At 41.4% G+C, this 24,377-nt stretch overlaps 1 protein-coding gene and 1 long non-coding RNA gene across 2 annotated transcripts in view; one reads left to right on the forward strand and one right to left on the reverse strand.

The window, feature by feature from the left end:
- The window catches only part of ATP10B (ATPase phospholipid transporting 10B (putative)), a 113,609-nt gene that overhangs the window by 65,763 nt on the left and 23,469 nt on the right, over positions 1–24,377 (forward strand). Inside the window, exons 11-16 of the mRNA XM_045887531.1 lie at positions 1,228–1,828; positions 4,216–4,325; positions 6,533–6,659; positions 9,581–9,765; positions 14,099–14,420; positions 15,892–15,968. Of these exons, the coding sequence (XP_045743487.1) occupies positions 1,228–1,828; positions 4,216–4,325; positions 6,533–6,659; positions 9,581–9,765; positions 14,099–14,420; positions 15,892–15,968 (1,422 nt within the window). The remainder of the gene's footprint in view (positions 1–1,227; positions 1,829–4,215; positions 4,326–6,532; positions 6,660–9,580; positions 9,766–14,098; positions 14,421–15,891; positions 15,969–24,377) is intronic.
- Positions 5,801–24,377, reverse strand: part of LOC135365415 (uncharacterized) — a 155,200-nt gene continuing 136,623 nt past the window's right edge. The window contains exons 4-5 of the long non-coding RNA XR_010413228.1: positions 8,343–8,417; positions 5,801–6,634 (exon numbers count right to left, since the gene is read on the reverse strand). This is a non-coding gene — a long non-coding RNA (uncharacterized LOC135365415). The remainder of the gene's footprint in view (positions 6,635–8,342; positions 8,418–24,377) is intronic.

Consider the following 24,377-nt stretch of genomic DNA (forward strand, 5'->3'; position numbering starts at 1 on the left):
TTAAGAGTTAATATTTACTAAGCACTTGTTATGTGTCAGGCTCCATGCTAAATACATCACCTGCATTACCATTTAATCACAACCCCAAAACCCTAGGAGTTATGTCCTTGGATTTCACAAGTGAAGACACAGTGGCTCAGAGAGTTTCAGCAACTTAACAAAGGATATATGGTTAACACACAGCAGAACCATCTGTACAACTCCATAATAATATCATGTTATACTGGTCTCTACTTTTATGTGAGGGCAAAATAATAATAATAATTAACACCATGGGTGAAGTTCTGCCAATTTAGAAACAATGCAGCTGGATGGCCATTTATAGAAGTTTATACTCTGAATTGTTTTTCAGTACTAAAGATAGATTGATCTTCAATTATCTACAAACTCTCACCCAAGCTTCCTTATGAGTGACTGATGAGAATAATTGAGTGTTATAAGTGGTGGCTATGAAATCAGGAAAAAGAAGGTTCACCCAGGTACAAAACCAGAGGCTCCCATTATTATACCTTGATCCGAAACCACTCTGAACAGTCATTCCAGCCACTGAAAATTTACCAAGCTATCAAAAATTTTTAGGGAGCTTTGGGAAGTAGGAAACGTTATCTGAGAAATTAACTCTATTTTCAAGAAAGGAAGAAGTACATTTTGGGAAGGACAGCATCCAACTTCAATTTTCAAATTAATGGGGATACATTAGCTGGCAGGTAGCTCAGGAGTTCAATCTCTGGAGCCAGGCAGCCCCAGATTTGAGTGCAGCTCTATTACCCGCACTGGGGGTCATGGCCAATTTATTTAACCTCTTTGTGCCTTGGTTTCCTCATCCAGAAGTTGGGATAACATAGCATCCCCCAAAGTTGCTAGGGAGGGTAAGATAAGATGCTGAATGCAAGGATAAAGCAAACAAACCATGGTAAGGACCCAGATGATGTGAACCCTTAATATGGGTCTGGCTTTTGTCTCCTTTTTTTCCTTTGTCCATGACCAGAGCAGGATGGTAAAATTGAGCATTACCAATCCCTAGAATGTCAGGGCTGGAAAGAACTATCTAGCCTAATTCCTTCATGCTATAGGTAAGTGAGCTGAGGCTCACAGAGGAGAGAAGACTTGTCCATAATCACTGAAACCCCTTTATTACAAAATGACCTTCATATTCTTCCATAAAACAGCTTGATATTTTTTCCAACACTGAGAGTTAATGTTCCACTTCCCTCCTTTGACGACAAGGTCACCATGCCACCTTCGACCAAGGCTCTGGGGACGTCCCTGGAGAAGATTCAGCAGCTCTTCCACAGATTGAAGCTTTTGAACCTCAGCCAGTCATTCTCATCTACTGCGCCCTCTGACACTGACCTAGGGGAGAGTTTGGGGGCCAATATGCCTACCACAGACTCAGAAGAGAGAGATGATGCCTCTGTGTACAGTGGAGGCTACTCCACTGACGGTGGCTATAGGAGCAGCACATGGGACCAGGGCAACATCCAGGGGTCTGGATTGGATGCTTCCTTGGAGGAGGTGGTGGAGGCCTCAGCTCTATGCCTCGCAAGCCCTGAGCTCTATTATGAGGCTGAGAGCCCTGATGAGGCAGCCCTGGTGCATGCTGCCCATGCCTACAGCTTCACACTGATGTCCCGGACACCTGAGCAGGTGACCGTGCGCTTGCCCCAAGGCACCTGCCTCACCTTCGATGTCCTCTGCACCCTGGGCTTTGACTCTGTCAGGAAAAGAATGTCCGTGGTTGTGAGGCACCCACTGACGGGTGAGATCATCATCTACACCAAGGGCGCAGACTCGGTAATCATGGACCTGCTAGAAGACCCAGCGTGTGGTGAGTCCCACCTCACCAGGGCTCTAGGAAGAGGGTTCCTTGGTTTAAGAGGCAGCACAGAACAGTAATAAGGAGCTTGAGTTATAGTGTCACCTGGTTCCGGCAGATCCTAATTTGAACAGAGGCAACAGATGCTTTCTTCAAAGCAGGTTCATGCTGCATTCTGCATCTCCTTGCCCTGGATAATTACAGTGCTCATGAGCTTATTAAAGACTTAGGACAGTCTTACACTGGAGAAACCTCTTTAACTTTATCCCAATTTCTGGTTTTTAAACTCATTTAAACACAGATTATCCATATACAATTTTTTTTCTACTATGACACTCATTAACATACCCTAGAACATACTGTAGTCCTAACCCTTAGTTTTGGAGAGAAGCCAGCTGAACCCAGAAAGGGACGTGACTTAAGAGACGTACATAGCTGACCAGTGGTAAATCCTATGCCCAGGTATCATGAATCCCAGTTCAGAGCTTTTTCCATGCCACCAGAATTCTGTACCAGGCTCAGTTTTCTCTGGGAAGCCTCAGGTGTCCCTCTTTATCATCCTTTTCCCCAGCCTCCCCCAAATGGATTTTCATAAACTTGAGCCAAGCCAGAAAAATGTTCCAAAGTCCCTACATATCAGTGTCCAATTTTGGAGCAGCATGAATTAGTGTGCAGCCATTTCCTAACAAGAAGAAGACAGTTATGGGGCTATGATTCTCCCAGGATAGTAGATTCCAGCCAAGCTTTAGAATTGCCCAGGCAGCCCTGTGCCTCCTGTATTATCAGCTGTGGATCAAAGCCAAGAGGTTCATGGGGATTGATGAGTGTTTAGAATGGGAAGAGAACCAATTCGGTCTCTTCATCCCCAGACTCTGGCAGACGAGTGAGTTCGGTGTTTCTGAGTCAAGGGAACCATGGCACTCTATCCCTGGGCAACAGCCATCAAAGCTCCCTTGGAGATGTTTTGGTTTTGTTTTTTGTTTTGTTTTGTTCCTCACCTGATTCCAAAATGGATTAGAGATGCTTCCAATAAAAGATGCATACACAATATTACTATAAGAATTGAGAATCAAAGCTTTGAAAAGGAGAGAAGAAAATAACCCTAGGTGTAATATATTTACAGTGTTTGAACTTTCAATTTGACCCTGAGGTTCCTGGTAGCCTGAGCAAAAAAGCAACTCCAAGGCACACAGGTAGAAGGCAAAAGGGACTCATCTCAGGGAGGTTAATGTCTTTGAAAATAAAATATTGTAGACAGTGCTCAATGAGACAATAGTGCTCAATAAGCACAAAGAGTGTGCTTAATGCACCAGGGAAAAAGTAGTATCTGGAAAATGAGATAATCTTTAAAAGGATTTTTATATTGCATAGAAACAGCCTTGGAATAGCATCATGGGAAAAATCAGAGATTTGTTGGACTTCCTTATATTTATTTTACTGTAAGGAATTGTATGTTTAATTTTGCATTATATGGAGGGAATAGATGAGGTGCACAAAACCTGCTTGCTACCTAGGGCCTCTAGAAGATTGCAATCCAGCCCTGGTAAAGAAGGATTTGGAAGCCTTTTCCCAACTCAGCTTTACACAGTGCCACATCTGATCAGTGATATCTGTGACATCTTAAGTAAAGGAGGTAGGGATGGCATCAATCCTGCCCCATACCCACCAACCCAGGCTGAAAAATTCTTTTTATCTGATAGATAAAAGTACTGGATTTTCAGGAGAAAAAGATAAAAGAAAACACATCAGACTTCATAAAGGGAACTTTGAGCAACAGGATGAAATATTTTTTCATGCTAGATTTATAGGAAATGCAAAAAATACTTTTTCTAGGGCCAATTTCCTATTATAGAAAGAAAGCCTAACTCAAAAAATCCAATGTGATGAAGAACTTAGCAATGAGATTCAGATCTATGGCTATCTTGAGTTGGTATAAAGACTGAAGTAGATGACAGAGGGGATCATGGACTTAGCAACAGTTGATCATCCAGGGCTAAACTAGCTACATGGAAAACACCTGAGGTAACAACAAAGATTCAGCCTTCTGTCCCCTGATTCAGCAGGGCTTCAACTGGACCTGGGAACCTCTATTATTTGTGTAAGTTCCCAGGTGATTCTGATACAAACACATATTTGGGAACAATACCTAAGACAACCCACCATCCCTAAATAGGACTTTTCTCAGCCAGGCTTTTGATGATCAGATATAGAAAGCAGAGAATTTAATGATTCCTGGAGTTATCATGGGACATCATGGGACATCATGACAACCAAGAGAGATCTTCTGTATTTCTGGGGTGGGCTATAAGGGGATTCTTCCTCACTCTTTCCGAGTGTTATAAACAAGGATCCCCAAGCATTTGTACATGACCTCATGGGAAACAATAACTATTTGACAGTAACTGACATGGATGTGGAAAAGAAGATGAGGAAAATCCGAGCCAGGACCCAGAAGCATCTAGACTTGTATGCAAGAGATGGCCTTCGAACACTGTGCATCGCTAAGAAGGTAAAAATAAATTCCTTCTTTAGTTGCTATAAGGCCTCAACCCTGAATCCATCTTTTCTATTTCTTTTTAGAAGACCCTTAATATTGGTTGTTTTAATATTTTCAAAATTAGGGCGCCTGGGTGGCTCAGTTGGTTAAGCGACTGCCTTCAGCTCAGGTCATGATCCTGGAGTCCCAGGATCGAGTCCCGCATCGGGCTCCCTGCTCAGCAGGGAGTCTGCTTCTCCCTCTGACCCTCCTCCCTCTCATGCTCTCTGTCTCTCATTCTCTCTCTCTCAAATAAATAAATAAAAAAAATCTTAAAAATATATATATTTTTTCAAAATTAGCCATTCTGACTCACCACAAAGACCCAGGATTGTGACAATTATGCTGCAGCAGAACTCTGAATGGCAAGGTTCCATATCAGTGTGGCTTTGTTGTTCCCTGTTTTTCATTATATATACATATAATTGGTAACCCATAACTCATAAAATAATTTTTAAAGTCATAATTTTACCCTCAAAGTAACCTTTTTAAATTTTGCAGTATTTGCCTAGATTTGACATTTGGGAGATACTATGTGCTCACATAAAAATCTAGATTTCTAGTTTCTCTTAAAAATTGAGAGGATCTGATGAACCAGGTCTCCATTCTTGAATAGCAGCTAATAGCTCAAGCCTTGTAGTAGCTGATCACTTTGATGAAGGGTATATTCTCCTATGTTCTGCAATTGGTTACAGCCCCTATCTTCCCCATTGCCTTGCCCTTGGCCCAGCTATAGTCATGTAATTACCCACCTCTCACCCTACAGACCTTTGACTTTGCAGACCCTGAAAGGGAGGCAGGCAAAGAGATATGAATCCCAGAGTAGGGGCATCTAATAAGGCACCCAAAATCAGATAGGGGAGCTACGATGACATGCATTTCTAGATGACTAAAAGTGGTTTCTTCTCTATAAATCCCCAGCGCTCTTCATCTCTTTTATGATGCTTAGTGCAACAAAGTTTAAGAGCACCCACTTTAAATTCAGACCTACCTGGGTACAAGTCCCAATCTCACCACTTACCTGTTTTGTAACCTTGGGAAAGTTTCTTCACCTTCTGTGAGTTTGGGATTTTCTTATCTGTAAAATGGCACTAATGCTCCCTACCTCATAGAGTTATCATGGAGATTAAATAAAGAAACACATATACAGTACCTGAGACAGTGACCAGTGCTTACTATCCATAAATTGTGAGTATATCCTTACCACCTTCTATTTTCCATTGAAATTATTTGTGCCTATTTTGCCTCCTCTAATAAGATTATTAATTCCTCAAGAGCAAAGGCCTACCTGTGTCCCCTTGGTTTTCCCCATAGTGCTATGTGCAGAAGGAAAAGCAAGGAATATTTGATTGTTGGACAAAAGAATCATTTATTGCTATAAGAGACATTTATTGCTATAAGAATCATTTATTGCTATAAGGACGCCAACAGAGGGGTCTAAACGTGCTATGGACTCCAAGGGAGGAAGATATGCCCTTCAGTCAGATTATTCCAGCTATTGGATACGTCCAATAGCTGGTGGAATAGTCTACCAGGCTATACAAAATCTGACTGCTGCTTACCTTCCCAGGCTCATTGCTGCCTCTTCTCTCTCTGGCTCTCTATCCTTTAGCCAACTGGTGTATTCACGTGAACAGAAAGAAAGCTGAGTTCATTGCTGTTTCATGGCCTTTGCATCTGTCCCTCTCCATGACTGACCCCTTCCCATCATTGGATCTCAACTTGCATGTCACTTTGTCTAAGAGAACTGAAGATCCAAATGAAATAACCCCACAGCTTCCCCCCATCTTGTCACACTCCAGCATGTCACCCTCTTTGTTTTCTGTAAAGAACCCCTTAAAATTATCTGTCCTTTTAAATAATTTACTTGGATTAATGTCTCTCACCCTCCACGAGCACATAAGCCCAGGCATGCAGGGATCTTGTCCATCTTGATCACTGCTATACTCCAGTGCCTAGAGCACAGCAGGGGCTCAATGGTGATAACAGAACATGAGGATCAATATTTTATTGATTTGTGCATTCACAAAAAATCATTGAGGAGAAATAATTGTGTAGGGAATTGTAATTCCTACATCTAATTGTATAGGGAAGCTCAAACAAGCCAATAGGATGCCCAGCATATAAAAATGGGGTGGGATTCACCCTACATTGGGAGAGAGCCTCTTCTTGTCCCGCAGGTCATAACCGAAGACGACTTCCGGCGATGGGCCAGTTTCCGGTGTGAGGCGGAGGCATCCCTCGACAACCGAGATGAGCTTCTAATGGAGACCGCACAGCATCTGGAGAATCAACTCACTTTACTCGGTAGCTAAAAATAAGTCATCACTAAATTTTTAAAAATCAAATAAAAAGGAATGCTACAAGCTGTAGAGGGAATTCTTGGCCCTGACTCTGACACTGCTGCAGATGTGTCTCAATTAAAAGCCTTCCCTGGAGTGCCCTTCCAGGTATTTGTCACAAATGGTGGGGATATCCAATCCAGACTCCACAAGCCACTTTCTGAGGACGCCCAGGAGCATTCCCACACTTACTGCTGGGTAAAGCCCAGGAGCTTGGTTACTTCTCCATTTATTCAAATGTTTATTGAGCACCTACTATGTGCCAAGTAGCATGCTAGCCACTGGGACAAGGGAACAAGAACCATAGGCCCTATCAGAGCTCAATCTAGCAAGGAAATTGGATGATTAAACAAGGAATTTCAACCAAGTGTCATGAGGGCTGGGCTGGAAGACTTATCTGGTGGTATAGTAGCAAAAGTAGAAGTTGCCAACCTAGACTGGGGCCAAGGAGAGCTGGAAGGCAGGAACTGAGCAGAGCAGAGGAGCTGGTCAGACAAAGGAAAGAGTTTTCAGGCAGAGGAAGGGGCCTGAAAGAAGAGCTAGATGTGAGACAGCCCGGACAGGCTAGAAACCCCAAGGTCTGCCGTGGCTGGACCACAGAATATGGGAGAGAAAGCTTCGCGTGACCCAGGCTATGAAGGACACATAAATCATATGCTAATGGTTTAGAGAGAAGGGAGTAAAAGCAGCGACAGACTCATGCTTTACAAAAAACTGCTGCTGTATGGGAGTTTGATTGATACACTGAGGTAAAGAGGAGAAGCAGGGAGACCAGCTAAGAGATAGTCTTATGTTTCTGTGAGAGGTAAAGCATTACCCAGGGGAAAGGAGGGGGCTTTGTTTATCAGGGTTAATCACCTCACAGCTCGGAGAAGAATCTGGAAAAGGCAACACCTGATGCATGCATGTGCTGACCACATGGCTAAAGCCTTCTTTTCATCTTGGGCAGCAATGTTGAGCTGGGAATGAGGGCCAAATCTTGGTCTTGTGCTGTGTGCTCAGGGACCCATCCCCTCACCTCCCTGAGCCCTAGCTTCTCCTCCATGTAAATCAGACTGCTCCAAGCTCTCAGACAGGCAGGGGTGCAAGGGGAAAGAGCCAAGATTGCTGTAAGAAGACAGTGATGCCTTTACATATTAAAGGTAGCAGCAAGATTTGGCAGGAAGGGTGACAAACAGGGGGAGACCCAATCCCCACCTCCTTCAGCCTTTTCTTTTCCTGTGTTTTGACTCCAGGGCCTTTGCCTGCTGCCTCCCAAAGCCTCTCTGAAAGCTGGCCATGAGAACTTATTTTAACAGGAACCAGAAGGTAGCCAGGTCAGACAGCTCTCTCCACAGACAAGGCCACAGAATATCATCCCATTAGGGCACATGACTCCCTCCTCACCCCCCTGAGGTTGCTTTTGTTTCAGGGAGCCCTTTGGTCTCAGTAAGAAGTACTCCTCAGCTGGTTCTGCATGAAAGAGAACATGCTTGTCAGGATCCATTGGCTTCCCTTTCTGGGAAGGACTTTCACAACCTTTCTGTTTCATTTTTTCTTTCACACAAATAAATGTGTTTTTCCTCTTTTCTCCTTCACTCTGCTTCCCTGTAATATAAATCAGCTTCAGAATCTCACCTTCCAAAAAAAAAAAAAAAAAGAATCTCACCTTCCAGGTTAACCCTTGGAGGGAAAGACAAGGACTGAACCATCATTTTTCATGGGGTTGTTTGAGCATTTGGACCTGCAATACAAAAGAGGCACATTTTGGGATAGAGTCATTATTTTTGTTCCCTCAAGGTGGCTTGGGGAGGAGAGGATTGGGGCTGGGAAGAGATTTCATCTTACCACCAAGAATCTGCCATGCCGCTAAAGCTGCATTGCATTCACACTAGGTCCCACACTGTGAAAGGATCTTTTCAATATGCATCCAGTGTAACTGCTTTGCCAGCCTATTGTCACTAGGGATTATTGAAAGAAATGAAATGCCTTGCTCCTGCCCAGAGTAAAATGGGTAGCCATTAGTCTGTTGTCTGAAGTGAATCTCAATTTAAATGCAGATTAATTTATGCTTAACACTTAGCAACTATTGGATATTTGGGCATATATTCATTAGGGTTGGTGCAAAGCTTGAGATCGTTCAAAAATTATAGAGTCTGCATATTTAATTCCAAGAATATTATCAAAAACCTGAGTCCCTATTCTGCCATGAGCTGTTACAGAGCAAAGTCTCTCCACTTCTCTCCATTTCCTTGCTGCTAGACCCACCCAGGCTACTCCACCACACCCCTGCTCAGCCTCTAATCTCATCCTGCTTCCCCCAATCTCCAGTCCTTCTCTAGAATGATCTTCTAAAAACTCAGAACTGATCCTGTCACTCTCCTTAACTCCCCTAAATAGCTTTCTTATCTACCAAATAAATCCGAAATCCTGTAATGCCCTCACAAGGCTCTGCATGATCCAGCAGCCTTACCTCCCTTCCTGGCCCAATCTTTCACCACACTCTGCCTCCCTTTCTGTGCCTTCTTCTACTCTGACCTCTGGGCCTTCATACACGCTCATCCCTCTACCTGGAATTCTCTTCCTTTACCACTTCTTGGCTTATCTTCCGGGTCTGAGCTCAAATGGCACTTCCTAACAAGATTGTCCCTGATTTTCTAGATGAAGTTCAGGTCTCCTAGTATATGTTCACCTGGCACCCTGGGCTTTTCTTCTCCTATAGTTCAGTTATAAATCCTTTTTCAACAAGCTTTTGAGTTGCAAGAGGGTAGAGACAGGCTCTGTATCCTGGGTGCTTAGGACAGCCTAGAACATGGGAGATATTTAATAATCACTATCTGGCTTGATAGGGCTTTAGAGAACTTAAGCAGTTTTTCACTCTAATTATAAGCTCTTTGATCACTCTAGGAGCCACTGGGATTGAAGACCGGCTACAAGAAGGGGTTCCAGATACAATCGCTGCTCTGCGGGAGGCTGGGATCCAGCTCTGGGTCTTGACTGGAGATAAGCAGGAGACAGCAGTCAATATTGCCTATTCCTGCGGATTGTTAGATCAGACTGACACTGTTTACTCCATTAATACAGAAAGTCAGGTAAGGCCAAAGTAGGGACCAGATGTCCAAGTGCAGAACAGCCCCTAGGCCAACAAGAGATAGGCTTATGGGTGGGATTTGGGTACACAGGGAAGCACCCCTACCCCTGAAATATCACTGAACCTTGGAGCTCAGAGGTCCCCAGAAGTCATCCACCTCATCCCCATGTATCATTGACCAGTTTGATTATATTACATTTAAGTAGTACATGTTAGAAAGTTTTGATCTTCCAAATTCCATCCGTGGCCCAATCTCCGCATTTTACAAATGAGGAAACTAAAGACCCTTGAGACTAAGTCACTTGCCCAGGGTCACCCTGGTAGTTTCTAAGAGAACTAAATCTATAACACTGTCCTCCTGCCAGGCCAGTGCATCTGCATTATACCACATTATTTGTTCACAGAACCCCAGTTGTTAGTTTCTTATACTTTGGATTAACTCTCCCATTGAAAAAGCCCCATGTAAGTTAAAATGATTCTGAGTTTAAAATTTCAGCTCCAACTTATATGTCAAATTGGTTTCCCACAGAATAAAACCTGAAGGGAATTATTCATGAGACCAGTATGTTTTGATGGGAGGAGAGAGAGAGAAAGAGAAAGGGAGAAGCAGAGTCCTAAAACTGCAGTTTTCAACCCCCAGTAGGTTGTGGGCGGCAGGGGATGGGGTTTGGAGAAAGGACTGTGTAAAGTCTGAGGAAGAGTATTCAAACTTATAATACAATTTTATATTTAGGAGAAAAAAATCTATTTTCATAATGCAAACTGAAGAAAGTGAAGTTCCAGCATCTTGGCTGATGAATATGGGAAGTAGGCACTGAGATGTATGCTCCCACCAAAAGGAAACAAGCAGGAAAAGCACCGAATTGGAGGGTGGTGGGAGGAGGGCCCTGGGAGACCTAGGCGTACCATGGGGGAAAGGATGGAGAAGAGGGAAGAAGACAGGAAAGAACAGCACAGAAAAAGGAGGCAGGGAAGATGCTGGAACCTCACTCTTTCAGTTTTGCTTAAGACTGATTGGGCCCAGAATAGAAGTTTAGGAGGTTTAAATCTGGTTTTTATTCCATAAAGAATCCACATACACACATTTTTTTAAAAAGTAGTGTATACTATGAGTAATGCCTGAGGCCCTTTATAAGAATTGGAAAAATCACTTTCTTGTCCAGTGCACAGATTATGTTATGATTAGATTAAACCCCAGTGAATTTTCAAAATGAAAATAATCTTGGGGAAATCTCTGGCATTAATATTATGCTTAGGAAAGAAAGTAATTTGCTGCTTACTTGAGTTTTTGATCCCTGTAATAACATTGATATCTGCCTGCCCCGCTTGCAATGGAAATTCTATTTGCAATGATTATTTCGCTCCAGGTGATTCCAGAAGGAGGACACGGGAAAACTTCTGAGTCAGTCAACTCAAGAGGGATAGAGTGGGCTTTTGTGGTTTCTGTTAAATGCAATGCATTTCTCTAGGAAGCTGAAGATGTTTAGCAATTAATTAGCCAACGATCCTAAGGAACAGTGGGTCACATTTCATGTTTTGTCAGTCACTTTTGACTCATTTAAAGCTGTCTGGGACCCTCTCAGATAGTATCTGAAAGTTAGGTCCTGTCCACACCCTGAGCCCACTAAACCTCTAAGATTAGTCTTTCTCACCCCCTTACCAGGGAAAAAGTGGTGGCTACATGGATATTTTAAGCCAGAAACTGGGGAAATCCATTCCAAATCTCCGATTTACTTAAACCCTAGTTTAATGTAATTATATATTCAGTGAATAATCCCTCCAAGGGTTTTAATCTGCCTAACTCATTATAAATTAATATAGGGCTACTGTTTCTTTGTTATGTACCTTAAAGCTATAAGCAGGTCTCTAGACCTCAGAGTTCACATCCATAAAATGAGAGAATTACTAACCCATCACTGAAAGGGCTGATCTGTCAAGGAATTTAGAAGGGACTAAAGTATTAGATAGAAACTACTAACAGTAAGGATTATTATCATTATTAGTAACATATATTGAAAACTTAATATGATCCAGGTACCATACCTCCCTAAACTTCACCCTCCTCATATGTAAAATAGGGATTAGAAAGATTTATTTCAGAGGCTATTGGGAGGATTAAATAAGATCACAGAAAAAAATACTTAACAGCACAGTATTTGTGTTAGTTAAGAAATTACTCCAAAATTTAACGACTACAAACAACCAACATTTATTATCCCACAGTTTCTGTGGGTTAGGAGTCCAGGGGCAGCTTAGCTGGGTACCTCTGGTTCAGGGTCTTTCTGGAGGCTGCAGTCAAGCTGTCAGTCAGGGCTGTGGGCTCATCTGAAGGTTCAACCGGTGGGTTGTTTGGGCATGGAGAGAAGGCCTTCTTCCAAGCTCACAGACATGATTGCTGGAAAACTTCAATTCCTCACTATGTGGGCCTCTCCATAGAGTGGCTTCCTTACAACATGGCAGCTGTTTTCCCCCACAGCTAGCCATCCAAGAGAGAGGGAAAAGAGTGCCAAATTGGAACCCATAGTCTTTGTATAAGCTAATCTGGGAAGTGACATCGCATCACCTTTGCAGAATTCTCTACATTAGAAAGGAATTTCTAGATGTGGCTCACACTCAAGGTAAATGATTACACAGGGGCATGCATCCCAAGAGGGCAGGGATCATTGAGAACCATCATAGAGGCTCCCTACCACAATACCGGGCATATACTAAAGGTTAAATGAATGGTAACTATTGTGGTTATTATATCACACTTTGAAATAAGTAAATTCAGAGATTTTATTTTGAAACTTATATCTCCAATGACTTCCTGCAGCCATATGTTGGAGAAATTTATATAATATGTGCTGGCCCCAACTCCCAGCAAGGACTGTCTTGATCTCTTTCCCAGATAAATGTCTCAGGCATAACCACCCACTCCTGGAACTACTTCCTGTCACCCCTCTACGTTCTGGGCATACCCTATTGCTTGCAACACTCAATTTAGCATCCCCTAAGGGAAGACTCAGGAATGATTAACTGCAGTTGTACTCACTCCAGAATAAATGATTCCAAATATTCTCAGAAGCTTCTAGATCAACAGTCCCCAAACCTATCATATCAGAACAATCTTCACAATTTTTGCCTAAAACCACATATTACCTGTTCTGTTTTTTTTATTTAATCATTTCATTGAAATTGACTGACTTTAAACACTTAAATTTATTTTTAGAATTTTTTTAGCACTACAGTAAATGAAAATCATCGTTGCCATGGGTAAAAGAACACTGCTAAATAAAGATCATGTGGACAAAATCAGAGAGGGAGATAAACCATAAGAGATTCTTAATCATAGGAAACTGAGGGTTGCTGGAGGGGAGGAAGGTGGAGGGATGGGGTAACTGGGTGATGGGCATTAAGGAGGGCACTTGATGTAATGAGCACTGGGTATTATATGAGACTGATGAATCACTGACCTCTACCTCTGAAAATAATAATATATGTTAATTAATTGAATTTAAAATTTTTTAAAGTTTATAAAAAAATAAAAATCATGTGAACAAAACAATGCTATTAAAATTGATAATACAGTTGACTGCCACAACTTTTCTCTATCTTTATTTGAAAGTAATATTGCAAAATCTAAAGAGATACTAAGGATATATTTAGAACCAAAATGTGACTTTCTCTCTGATATAATTAAAAGTAAAAGGAAAATTGATAAGAGCAAATAAGTTCTTCAGTATGTTTCAAGGTAAACATCAGAAGAAATCAGTAGGAAGTTTCTTTACATCAGTAAGATGTTCACATTCATAGTCAGTTTTAACCAATATGACCAACACATTCATACCAACAGATAAACATACAATGTATTTTTTCAATTAAAAGCCAGAATTTGATTAGTAATGATCTGCCTCCACTATAAGTTGGATGAGTTAGGGCAAGTTACTAATGATTTCACTGTTTCAATTTCCTCATCACTCAGTTTCCTCGGGAGAACTAAAAGGACTTGTGAGAAATAAAAAGCACTATACCATTATGACATTTTCATTATTGACCATCACATTCTATTTTTATTAGCTTATACCATCCTTCAATCAGTCCCCATCTTGCTGAGCTACTTCCACTCCCATTCCCTAGCTATCTCTATTTTGCCATTAATTTGCTTTAAATTAATATTGCTTTCATGCCTTTTTAAATACTGTAGAGAAATGAGAGAAATCAGAGAATGATTCCTGGGTAATATCTGTGGTGGTAGAGTTTCATAACTATTTTACTAAAGGATAAAGTGAGAACTTTAACCTACATTTCCAGTGTTGCTTACTAATACCATATTTATTATTCCAACTCTATAGGAAACTTGTGAATCCATCCTCAACTGTGCACTGGAAGAAGTAAAGCAATTTCATGGACCACAGAAGCCAGACCACAAGCTCTTTGGATTCTGTCTACCTTCTGAGACACTACCCCCCACCTCAAGAGCTGCAATTCCAGAAGTTGGATTGGTCATCGATGGGAAGACATTGAATGCCATTTTCCAGGGAAAACTGGAGATGAAATTTTTAGAGTTGACTCAGTATTGCCGGTCTGTCCTATGCTGTCGTTCCACCCCGCTCCAGAAGAGTATGATAGTCAAGCTGGTCCGAGACAAGTTGAGCGTCATGACCCTTTCCATAGGTATTCATCATGCTGAGATGTGGGTGCAGCTTGTGAGGCTGATCTGACAAGAGACCTGGACCAGAGGTGGGAGGTCATGTATCAAAGTCGAGATACCCAGGCTGAGGATCACTGTCTTAGACTGAGAGAGTTCAAAGTGACAGCAAAAACGTGGCAGCCAGGAGATGAAGCAGAGGCTAAGTAGAGTGGGAGAGTGAATCAAAGTTCTCAGGATTAGCAGGTCACTAAGAAAAATTAAGACTTGAATGGAGGTTAAAGCCAGAAGGAGCCTCAAATTCAGAACATTCACATAACTCAGTAATATACACTCAGGCCAGTTCAGTTCTGGGATACAGACCATTCCCCTTTTGATACTTAACACCTGGCATAATAATACAAACCTCAGGTGTTTGTGGATTTGACATTCTGCTGAGTGCTGATGGATGGTGGGGAGATTGTAGAAGTTGAGCCTATCCCATATGTTCGTTCCTACATACAAGGCCCAGCACAGAGCATACACTCAACAAATGCTGACCTGTTGGTTGTTGAAAAAATTCCTCATAGGAGACTAAACTTTAATCGTGGTTAAGGCAGAGAAATAAAAACTGTACCTACATCAAACCCTCCAGGAACAAGCAAACCTGGTTTATAAGAATCTTCACAATCTGGTTTCCACTAACCCTAAGGCCACATCCTTCACCACAGCTACTGTCCGTTCCCCCAACAAATGGTTTCCATATTAGACAGTAAAGATATAGGATATTTCCAACATCACAGAAAACCTATATGACAGTGCTGGAGGCTGTGTATTTCCATGCACTAACCTCCAATTTCCTGAAACACCTTAGTTCATTAAATGGGAACTCAGTGTGACTAAATGTTCCTCAACCAAAAAAAAAAATCAGTCAATCCCATTTTCCTATATTCAGAAACAAAATTGAACACCATCCCTGTCCTTGGACACCATTGACAATCTGATGATTTAGCTGTCCAGACATTCCAATGGTCTTAATATGATAAATATTTAATGGTCTTAATATGATAAATATTTTAGCTTATACTGAGTTAGGAAAGGTAGCAAACATCTTCATGCCAATGCTCCTGGGCCCCTTCCCTAGCTGGTTTACCCATAGAATCTCTATGTTGCTCAAATTCTCCATTTGTAACATTTGTGAAGGTCTTTTTTTGTAAACTGTAAAGCACTGCCCCAGCCTCACTCACGGTTGTATTCCCAATATCTAATATTGTGCCTAGAAAAAAGACACAATAAACATTTGTCAAATAATAAATAGAGCTTCTTATCAAAGAAGAAAAGACCTCTATCAGGCCAAATACTGTAGCAATGACTTTTCCTATGGGACTATTCAGAACAATGTTAAAACTATTCAGTTATGTACAAATGGTGATACTTTAGAGCCATTCGTGTAACACCCTTTTCATTGTCCTGCAGCAGTTAGACCAGGAAGACAACTCATGATCTCTCTCTTTTCAGGTGATGGAGCAAATGATGTAAGCATGATTCAAGCTGCTGACATTGGAATTGGGATATCTGGACAGGAAGGCATGCAGGTATTCTTCTCATTTCTTCCCTCTCCTTGATCCTTATTGGAGAGTTATGGAATTCCCCCACAGTGTTGGAGGAACTTCTCCCCAAGACCTTTGCAGAATTATCATCTGAGAGTCACAGAGCTTCCATGCCTATACATAATCTCCATCACTATATCCCTGCTGCCCAGTCCCTCTGATACAGAGGAAAATTGAAGGATGCTTAGCCTTTTTTTTTGGGGGGGGGGGCCAAAAACGTGGTTTTATTAAAGCATGGGGAAAAGACCTGTGGGCAGAAAGAGCTGCACCGGGGTCATGGGGAGTGGCCCATTATATACTTTCAAGTTGGGAGGGGGCTACAGATAGCGTAAGTCTCTAAGGAATTTTGGAAGCAAGGTTTCCAGGACCTTGAGGGGGCTTAGCTTTTTTATAGACAGCCAGCAATACCTGTATTCTAATGCCAAAGAGTACCCAACCATTCAGGAAGGGCTAAGTTTTCCACTGACTACATTCTTCCCCTCTATAACCTCTACCCACATCCAAGAGTGCAGTGCCCTCCATGAGCAGTGACAGATAAAAGAACATTTGAAAACATTTTTCAATTGCCATTTTAGTCTTGATGGCCAGAATGACATATAAATTATAAGGTACACTTTATTTTTTTTTGCGTTATTTTTTATTTTATTATGTTAGGTTAATCACCATACATTGCATCATTAGTTTTTGATGTAGTCTTCCATGATTCATTGTTTGCATATAACACCCAGTGCTCCACTCAGTACATGCCCTATTTAATACCCATCACCAGGCTAACCCATCCCCCCAACCCCCCTCCCCTCTAGAACCCTCAGTTTGTTTTTCAGAGTCCATAGTTTCTCATGGTTCGTCTCCCCCTCCGATTTTCCCCCCTTCATTTTTCCCTTCCTACTATCTTCTTTTTTTCAACATATAATGTATTATTTGTTTCAGAGGTACAGGTCTGTAATTCATCAGTCTTACACAATTTGCAGCACTCACCATAGCACATACCCTCCCCAATGTCTATCACCCATCCACCCCATGCCTCCCAACCCCCATCACTCCAGCAATCCTCAGTTTGTTTCCTGAGATTAAGAATTCCTCATATCAGTGAGGCCATATGATACATGTCTTTCTCTGTTTGACTTATTTCGCTCAGCATAATACCCTCCAGTTCCATCCACGTTGTTGCAAATGGCAAGATTTCATTCCTTTTGATGGCTGCATAATATTCCATTGTATATATATACCAAATCTTCTTTATCCATTCATCTGTCGATGGACATCTTGGCTCTTTCCAGAGTTGGGCTATTGTGGACATTGCTGCTATAAACATCAGGTTGCACGTACCCCTTCAGATCACTACATTTGTATCTGGGTAAATACCCAGTAGTGCAATTGCTGGGTCATATGATAACTCTATTTTCAACTTTTTGAGGAACCTCCATACTGTTTTCCAGAGTGGCTGCACCAGCTTGCATTCCCACCAACAGTGTAGGAGGGTTCCCCTTTCTCCACATCCCCGCCAACATCTGTCATTTCCTGACTTCTTAATTTTAGCCATTCTGACTGGTGTGAGGTTTTGATTTGGATTTCCCTGATGCGGAGTGATGTTGAGCACTTTTTCATGTGTCTGTTGGCCATTTGGATGTCTTCTTTGGAAAAATGTCTCTTCATGTCTTCTGCCCATTTCTTGATTGGATTATTCTTTGGGTGTTGAATTTGATAAGTTCTTTATAGATTTGGGATACTAGCCCTTTATCTGATATGTCATTTGCAAATATCTTCTCCCATTATGTCGGTTGTCTTTTGGTTTTGTTGACTGTTTCTTTTGCTGTGCAAAAGCTTTTTATCTTGATGAGGTCCCAATAGTTCATTTTTGCCCTTGCTTCCCTTGCCTTTGGTGATGTTTCTAGGAAGAAGTTGCTGTGGCTGAGGTCAAAGAGGTTGCTGCCTGTGTTCTCCTCTAGGATTTTGATGGACTCCTGTCTCACATTTAGGTCTTTCAACCATTTTGAGTCTATTTTTGTGTGTGGTGTAAGAAAATGGTCCAGTTTCATTCTTCTGCATGTGGCTGTCCAATTTTCCCAACATCATTTGTTGAAGAGACTGTCTTTTTGCCACTGGACATTCTTTCCTGCTTTGTCGAAGATTAGTTGACCATAGAGTTGAGGGTCTATTTCTGGGCTCTCTATTCTGTTCCATTGATCTAGGTGTCTGTTTTTGTGCCAGTACCATACTGTCTTGATGATTACAGCTTTTTTTTCACATTTTTTTATTATTATGTTATGTTAATCACCATACATTACATCATTAGTTTTTGATGTAATGTTCCATGATTGATTGTTTGCACATAACACCCAGTGCTAATAGAGCTTGAAGTCTGGAATTGTGATGCCACCAGCTTTGCTTTTCTTTTTCAACATTCCTCTGGCTATTCAGGATCTTTCCTGGTTCGATACAAATTTTAGGATTATTTGTTCCATTTCTTTGAAAAAAGTGGATGGTATTTTGATGGGGATTGCATTGAATGTGTAGAGTGCTCAAGGTAGCATTGACATCTTCACAATATTTGTTCTTCCAATCCATGAGCATGGAACGTTTTTCCATTTCTTTGTGTCTTCCTCAATTTCTTTCATGAGTATTTTATAGTTTTCTGAGTACAGATTCTTTGCCTCTTTAGATTTATTCCTAGGTATCTTATGGTTTTGGGTGCAATTGTAAATGGGATTGACTCCTTAATTTCTCTTTCTTCTGTCTTGTTGTTGGTGTATAGGAATGCCACTGACTTCTGTGCATTGATTTTATATCCTGCCACTTGACTGAATTCCTGTATGAGTTCTAGCAGTTTTGGGGTGGAGTCTTTGGGGTTTTCCACATAAAGTATCATATCATCTGCAAAGAGTGAGAGTTTGACTTCTTCTTTGCTGATTTGGATACCTTTTATTTCTTTTTGTTGTCTGATTGCTGTGGCTAGGACTTCTAATACTATGTTGAATAGCAGTGGTGATAGCGGACATTCCTGCTGCATTCCTGACCTTAGGGGGAAAGCTCTCAGTTTTTCCCCATTGAGAATGATATTCGCTGTGGGTTTTTCATAAATGGCTTTTATGATATTGAGGTATGTACCCTCTATCCCTATACTCTGAAGAGTTTTGATCAAGAAAGGACGCTGTACTTTGTCAAATGCTTTTTCTGCATCTATTGAGAGGATCATATGGTTCTTGTTCTTTCTTTTATTAATGTATTGTATCACATTGATTGATTTGTGGATGTTGAACCAAACTTGCAGCCCAGGAATAAATCCCACTTGGTCGTGGTAAATAATCCTTTTAATGGACTATTGGATCCTATTGGCTAGTATTTTGGTGAGAATATTTGCATCCATGTTCACCTAGGATATTGGTCTGTAATTCTCCTTTTTGATGGGGTCTTTGTCTGGTTTGGGGATCAAGGTAATGGTGCCCTCATAAAACGAGTTTGGAAGTTTTCCTTCCATTTCTATTTTTTGGAACATTTTCAGAAGAATAGGTATTAATTCTTCTTTAAATGTTTGGTACAGTTCCCCTGGGAAGCCATCTGGCCCTGAGCTCTTGTTTGATGGGAGATTTTTGATGACTGCTTCAATGTCCTCAGTGGTTATAGGTCTGTTCAGGTTTTCTGTTTCTTCCTGGTTCAGTTTTGGTAGTTGATACATCTCTATGAATGCATCCATTTCTTCCAGGTTATCTAATTTGCTGGCATAGAGTTGCTCATAATATGAGCTTATAATTATAAGAGTTGCTTATAATTGTTTGTATTTCTTTGGTGTTGGTTGTGACCTCTCCTCTTTCATTCATGATTTTGTTGATTTGGGTCATTTCTCTTCTCTTTTTGATAAGTCTGGCCAGGGGTTTATCAATCTTGTTAATTCTTTCAAAGAACCAACTCCTAGTTTCATTGATCTGTTCTACTGTTCTTTTGGTTTCTATTTCATTGATTTCTGCTCTGATCTTTAGTATTTCTCTTCTCCTGCTGGGTTTAGGCTTTATTTGCTGTTTTTTCTCCAGCTCCTTTAGGTGTGGGTTAGGTTGTATATTTGAGACCTTTCTTGTTTCTTGAGAAAGGCTTGTGTTGCTATATCCTTTCCTCTTAGGACTGCCTTTGCTGCATCCCAAAGATTTTGAACAGTTGTGTTTTCATTTTCATTTGTTTCCATGAATTTTTTTAATTATTTAATTTCCTCATTGACCCCTTCATTCTTTAGTAGGATGCTCTTTAGCCTCCATGTATTTGAGTTCTTTGTGACTTTCCTCTTGTGATTGAGTTCTAGTTTCAAAGCACTGTGGTCTGAAAATAGGCAGAGAATGATCCCAATCTTTTGGTACATGTTGGGACCTGATTTATGACCTAGGATGGGCACTAGAGAGGAATGTGTACTCTGGTGCTTTGGGATGGAATGTTCTGAATATTTAGTCCAGTGAGTCATTTAAAATCTTTATTTCCTTGTTGATCTTTTGCTTAGATGATCTGTCCATTTCAGTGAGGGGGTGTTAAAGTCCCCCACTATTATTGTATTGTTGTCGATGTGTTTCTTTGCTTTTGTTATTAATTGGCTTATATAATTGGCTGCTCCCATGTTAGAGGCATAGATATTTACAACTGTTAGATCTTCTTGTTGGATAGACCCTTTAAGTATGATATAGTGTCCTTCCTCATCTCTTATTACAGTCTTTCGTTTAAAATCTAATTTGTCTGATATAAGGATTGCCACCCCAGCTTTCTTTTGGTGTCCATTAGCATGGTAAATGGTTTTCCAACCCCTCACTTTCAATCTGGAGGTGTCTTCGGGTCTAAAGTGAGTCTCTTGCAGACAGAATATCGATGGGTCTTATTTTTTTATCCATGCTGATACCCTGGGTCTTTTGATTGGGTCATTTAGCCCATTTACATTCAGGGTAACTATTGAAACATATGAATTTAGTGTCATTGTATTGCCTGTAAGGTGACTGTTACTGTATATTGTCTGTGTTCCTTTCTGGTCTATGTTGCATTTAGGCTCTCTCTTTGCTTAGAGGACCCCTTTCAATATTTCTTGTAGGGCTGGTTTCATGTTTGCAAATTCCTTTAGTTTTTGTTTGTCCTGGAAGCTTTTTATCTATTTTAAATGGCAGCATAGCTGGATATAGTATTCTTGGCTGCATATTTTTCTCATTTAGTACTCTGAATATATCATGCCAATCCTTTCTGGCCTGCCAGGTCTCTGGATAGGTCTGTTGGCAATCTAATTACAGATCTCTTCTCCTGAGCTGCTTTCAGGATTTTCTCTTTGTCTCTGAGACTCGTAACTTTTACTATTAGATGTTGGGGTGTTGACCTATTTTTATTGATTTTGAGAGGAGTTCTCTGTGCCTCCTGGATTTTGATGCCTGTTTCCTTCCCCAAATTAGGGAAGTTTTCTGCTATAATTTGCTCCAATGTACTTTCTGCCCCTCTCTCTCTCACTTCTTTAATGTTGTTTCATTTTATGGTATCACCTAGCTCTCAAATTCTGCCCTTGCAGTAGTTGTTTATTTTTCTCAGCTTCTTTATTTTCCATCATTTGGTCTTCTATATCACTAATTCTCTCTTCTGCCTCATTTATCCTAGCAATTAGAGCCTCCATTTTTTATTGCACCTCATTAATGGCCTTTTTTATTTCAACTTGGTTAGATTTTAGTTCTTTTATTTCTCCAGAAAGGGTTTCTCTAATATCTTACATGTTTTCAAGCCCAGCTAGTATCTTTTAAATCGTCATTCTGAACTCCAGTTCTGACATCTTACTAATGTCCATATTGGTAGTCAGTACTGCCTCTTGTTCTTTTTTTTGAGGTGATTTTTTTCCATCTTGTCATTTTGTCCAGAGGAGAATAGATGAATGAGAGAACAAAATGCTAACAGGGTAACAATGACCCCAGAAAAAGATACACTAAACAAATCAGAAGAGACCTGAAACCAGGGGAAAAGAAAGGGAAAGAAAGAAACAAAGATAAAAAAAAGAATATGATCAAATATGGTCAGGCTGGTGAATAGATAAGTGTCACACACTAGATTTGGGGCATCTTTTGGTCTGTTAGAAGAAACTGCCTCCCAAAATTTTAAAGAACAGCTTATATATATGTACAAAAATAAGGGTAAATACAATGAAGGGATGGAATATGACTGTAAAGATGAAAATTATAAAAGATTTTATAAAAGGAAATAAGTTGTTTGAAAAAAGAAAGAAGAGAAATTTTTAAAAAGGAGAGAGAGAATGTGATCAGGCAGGAGACTAGAACAAAGCCATACACTAGAGATTTAGGGTATATTTTGCTCTGTTAGAAGAAACTGTATCCCAAAATTTTAAAGAAAGAACAACTTAATATATACCAAAAATAAAGTTAAGTACTATGAAGGGATAGAATATGGCTCTAAAAATGAAAAATAAAGATTTTTTAAAAAGGGATTGATAAGATGTTGGTTGAAAAAGGGAAAAAAAATTCAAAAAAAATATAAAATTTAAAAAATTAACTTTGAAAGACTAAAGAATCATGGGGAAAAAGCCATGAATTCTATGTGCTGTATTCCCCTAGCACTGGAGTTCTGCCATTCTCATTGATCGGTAAACTTGGTCTTGGCTGGCTGTTCTTGCTGATCTTCTGGGGGAGGGGCCTGTTGCCGTGGTTCCCAAATGTCTTTGCCAGAGGCGGAATTGCCCCACCCTTGCCAGTCCGGGCTAAGTAATCTGCTCGGGTTTGCTCTCAGGAGCTTTTGTTCCCTGCAATCTTTCCGTACAGTTTTGGAGGATGAGAGTGAAATGGTGGCCTCCCAATCTCTGCCCCAGAGGAGCCGAGAACTTGGGGGCCCGCTTCTCAGTGCACCCCCAGAGAAAAGCAGTCAGTCACTCCCGTCTCCCCGGTCTCCAGCCGCACTCTGTGCTCACCCGGCCTGTTACCAAGTGTTTCTATCTCTGGCACCCGACTCGGTTTGGAGTCTCCAGACCCAGCAGATCCCTGCAGTGCACTCCCACGCTGCTCCTCCTGGGGGGGGGGAAGGGGAGTCTCCCCAGATCTGCCGCTTGTTGGGTCCCTGCTGGAGGAGCAGTGGCCCGACCGTGCTGCGGATCATGGTGTATGGCAACCCCGAGCTGAGAGCCCACTCCTCGGCTCCGTCTCTGCAGCCAGCTTCCCCACTCTGATACCTGGGAGTCTGCCACACTCCAGCACCCCCGGTCTTCCTGTGACCCTGAGGGTCCTAAGACCACACTGTCCCACGAGGGTTCCACCCCCCGCTTAGCCACTGGAGCGACGTCCCTCAGCAGAGCCAACTTCTAAAAGTTCTGATTTTGTGCTCCGCGGCTCTATCACTTGCCAGAAGCGGCCGACAGAGGCCCCCGCCGTCTGTCCTCCCGAGTATCGCCTCGGATTCACTTCTCCGCCCGTCCTACCTTCCAGAAGGTGGTCGCTTTACTGTTCAGAGAGTTGCTGCTATTCTTTTCTTCGATCTCCTGTTGAGTTCATAGGTGTTCAGAATGGTTTGATCCCTATCCAGCTGAATTCCTGGAACCAGGCGAAATCCAGGTCTCCTACTCCTCCGCAATCTTGCTCCTCCCTATAAGGTACACTTTAATAAGTGTACCTAGTGGAGTCAAAATTCAGGTTGGGACAAGCATACTAACTTGAGCTGCTAATGTTTCCTACTAATATAGACCCCACTTTGTGGCTCTGAACCATTAACAACTGTATTCTCACCACTGGTGCAGACAGGAGGCATTGCCTAAATTTGTTGGTGAGGATGAAAGAACACAGTTACCTTTTGAGTATCTACCATATGCCAGCACTGTATTAGGCACCTCACATTTATTACTCCAATTAATTTGAACAATCACAACCCTGTGTGTTAGGAATTATTACTCTCTCTTTTTCAAATGAAATGGATGCTGGGAAACTTTAAACAGCCTGACCTACCAGGGTCTATAACCAGGCACTTCCAAACCTCATACTTTTAAGAGTACCATGAACTATGTCATGTTCTGAATAATCCCAAGGGCAGAAAGCATATTTCAGCTCCATGTAAAGGAAGAGCTATCCCGCCATCAGCTCCATCTAAGAACGGAACAAATGGTCTGCCACAGGAGGCGACCAAGGGGGTTGAGAGCATTGAGGATTGCTTGCATGGAAGCCCCTACTTTCTGGTTAGCCATCACATCTCTAGCATGGTGTCAACACATTTTAGGCCACAGTTAATGTTTATCAGATAAAGAGAAGGAGATGGAGGGACAGACTAGACCACTAGTTCCTTACAAGCTGCTTTCTTGGATTCCAGTGAGGTTTGGAGTTTCCAGAAGAAAGGATGGGTTGTCCAATTCCAAAGAACTACCTTAGGTGCCACAGAGTGACAAAGTTGGCCCTTCCAGCT

This window comes from Mirounga angustirostris, unplaced genomic scaffold, assembly GCF_029215605.1.
Source record: "Mirounga angustirostris isolate CCGP_5_RB_7025 unplaced genomic scaffold, mMirAng1.0.hap1 SCAF_7, whole genome shotgun sequence".
Taxonomy (NCBI): Eukaryota; Metazoa; Chordata; class Mammalia; order Carnivora; family Phocidae; genus Mirounga; species Mirounga angustirostris.